Raw genomic sequence first — 1,357 nt, forward strand, 5'->3', positions numbered from 1 at the left:
ATCCTCCTGCCCCAGCATCCGGAGTGCTGAGATTACAGGTGTGCGCCACCACACCCAGCATGTACTCTATCACTGAGTGAGCTACATCCTCAGCTCTAAGTTTTTTGAAAAAAAATTAATGGGGTTATTATATTCCCCAGGCTGGCTTCAAACTCCTGGGGTCAAGTGATCTTCTTGGGACTATAGGCATGTGTCACTGTGCCTAACTTGTATTTTTTTGAGACTGGGTCTTATATTTCAGGCTGGCCTTGAAGTTGTTATGTAGCCTACGCTGGCCTCAAACACATGGCAATCATCCTGCCTCAGCCTTCTGAGTTGTATTTTTATCCTTAAATCTTTCAAAAACCTTTTAAGGGATTCTTTTACATTTTTTGCCTCTTACATCTCCTAGGTCAGTAATCTGTACAGATTTTAAATTTAGTTCATGTGTATTTGCTCAGTGGTGGCTTCCCTGTATGTTTGCAAGGGCCTGGATGGTTGGTTCTCATTTTTGTCCTGGGGAGCCAAATCTCAAAGGATAGCTCCCTCATCCATTTACTTAATCTACACCCTGCAGAAATTAGGGCTTTCCATTTGTCCCCATGGCCAAAGGGGATCGCAGGACCTGGTTTTCCTTTGCAGATGAAGGATCCAGTTTTCACTGCCAGCCCTGAGATCCCTTCAGAGCTTTCCGGTATCTTGTGCTTCTCTATGTCTACGGGCTGATCTGGTGGACAGACTGGCTCCGGATGATTCTGGATCAGGCACGTCACATTCCATGTGATGGCAGGATGCAGTTTCTCTGTTCTGGCTGTCCCCTAGGGACGACATACCTCTTCAGATACTTGGCAACGATCCGCAGTGCTTGGACTGACCAAATGTCGCTGATTGGGTTGCTGCCCTGGTACGCTGGTCGAGAGATGGGGTTGGAAGGGCAGGGGCTCCGCATGTGGTAGGGCAGGGCAGTGTATGACTCCAGGGCATGGCTAAAGTGAAATATTTAAAATACACACAATGAAAACCTTGTCTTCCTCCTTCCCCTCATTCACCTACACACTGGCACTCACTCCACTGTAGGACTGGCACTTGGCGCTGATGATTACAGCACGGTGTACCAGTCGCCCTCTTGTCCATGATAGTCATTGCTTAGTATAGAAATTAATGCCCTCAAGTTTGTATTAGTAGCACTACAGTATTTTTAACCAGTCTGTGAGTTCTAGTGTGCTATTCTACAGTAAGGTGACTACAGACAGTGATTGTGCACTGCACATCTCAAAAATCTAGAGGAAAGGATTTTCAATGTTTTTACTGTAAAGCAGTGATATATGTTTAAGAAGATATGTTTAACTTTTTTTTTTTTTTTTGGTTTTTCTCCGGT

At 45.0% G+C, this 1,357-nt stretch overlaps 1 protein-coding gene across 1 annotated transcript in view; it reads right to left on the minus strand.

The window, feature by feature from the left end:
• Positions 1-1,357, minus strand: part of Adhfe1 (alcohol dehydrogenase, iron containing, 1) — a gene marked incomplete in the record, with an annotated part of 38,703 nt that overhangs the window by 16,386 nt on the left and 20,960 nt on the right. Inside the window, 1 exon segment of the mRNA XM_005392153.2 lies at positions 813-965. Within this exon segment, the coding sequence (XP_005392210.2) occupies positions 813-965 (153 nt within the window).

This window comes from Chinchilla lanigera, unplaced genomic scaffold (genome assembly GCF_000276665.1).
Source record: "Chinchilla lanigera isolate Chin_1 unplaced genomic scaffold, ChiLan1.0 scaffold00043, whole genome shotgun sequence".
Lineage (NCBI taxonomy): Eukaryota > Metazoa > Chordata > Mammalia > Rodentia > Chinchillidae > Chinchilla > Chinchilla lanigera.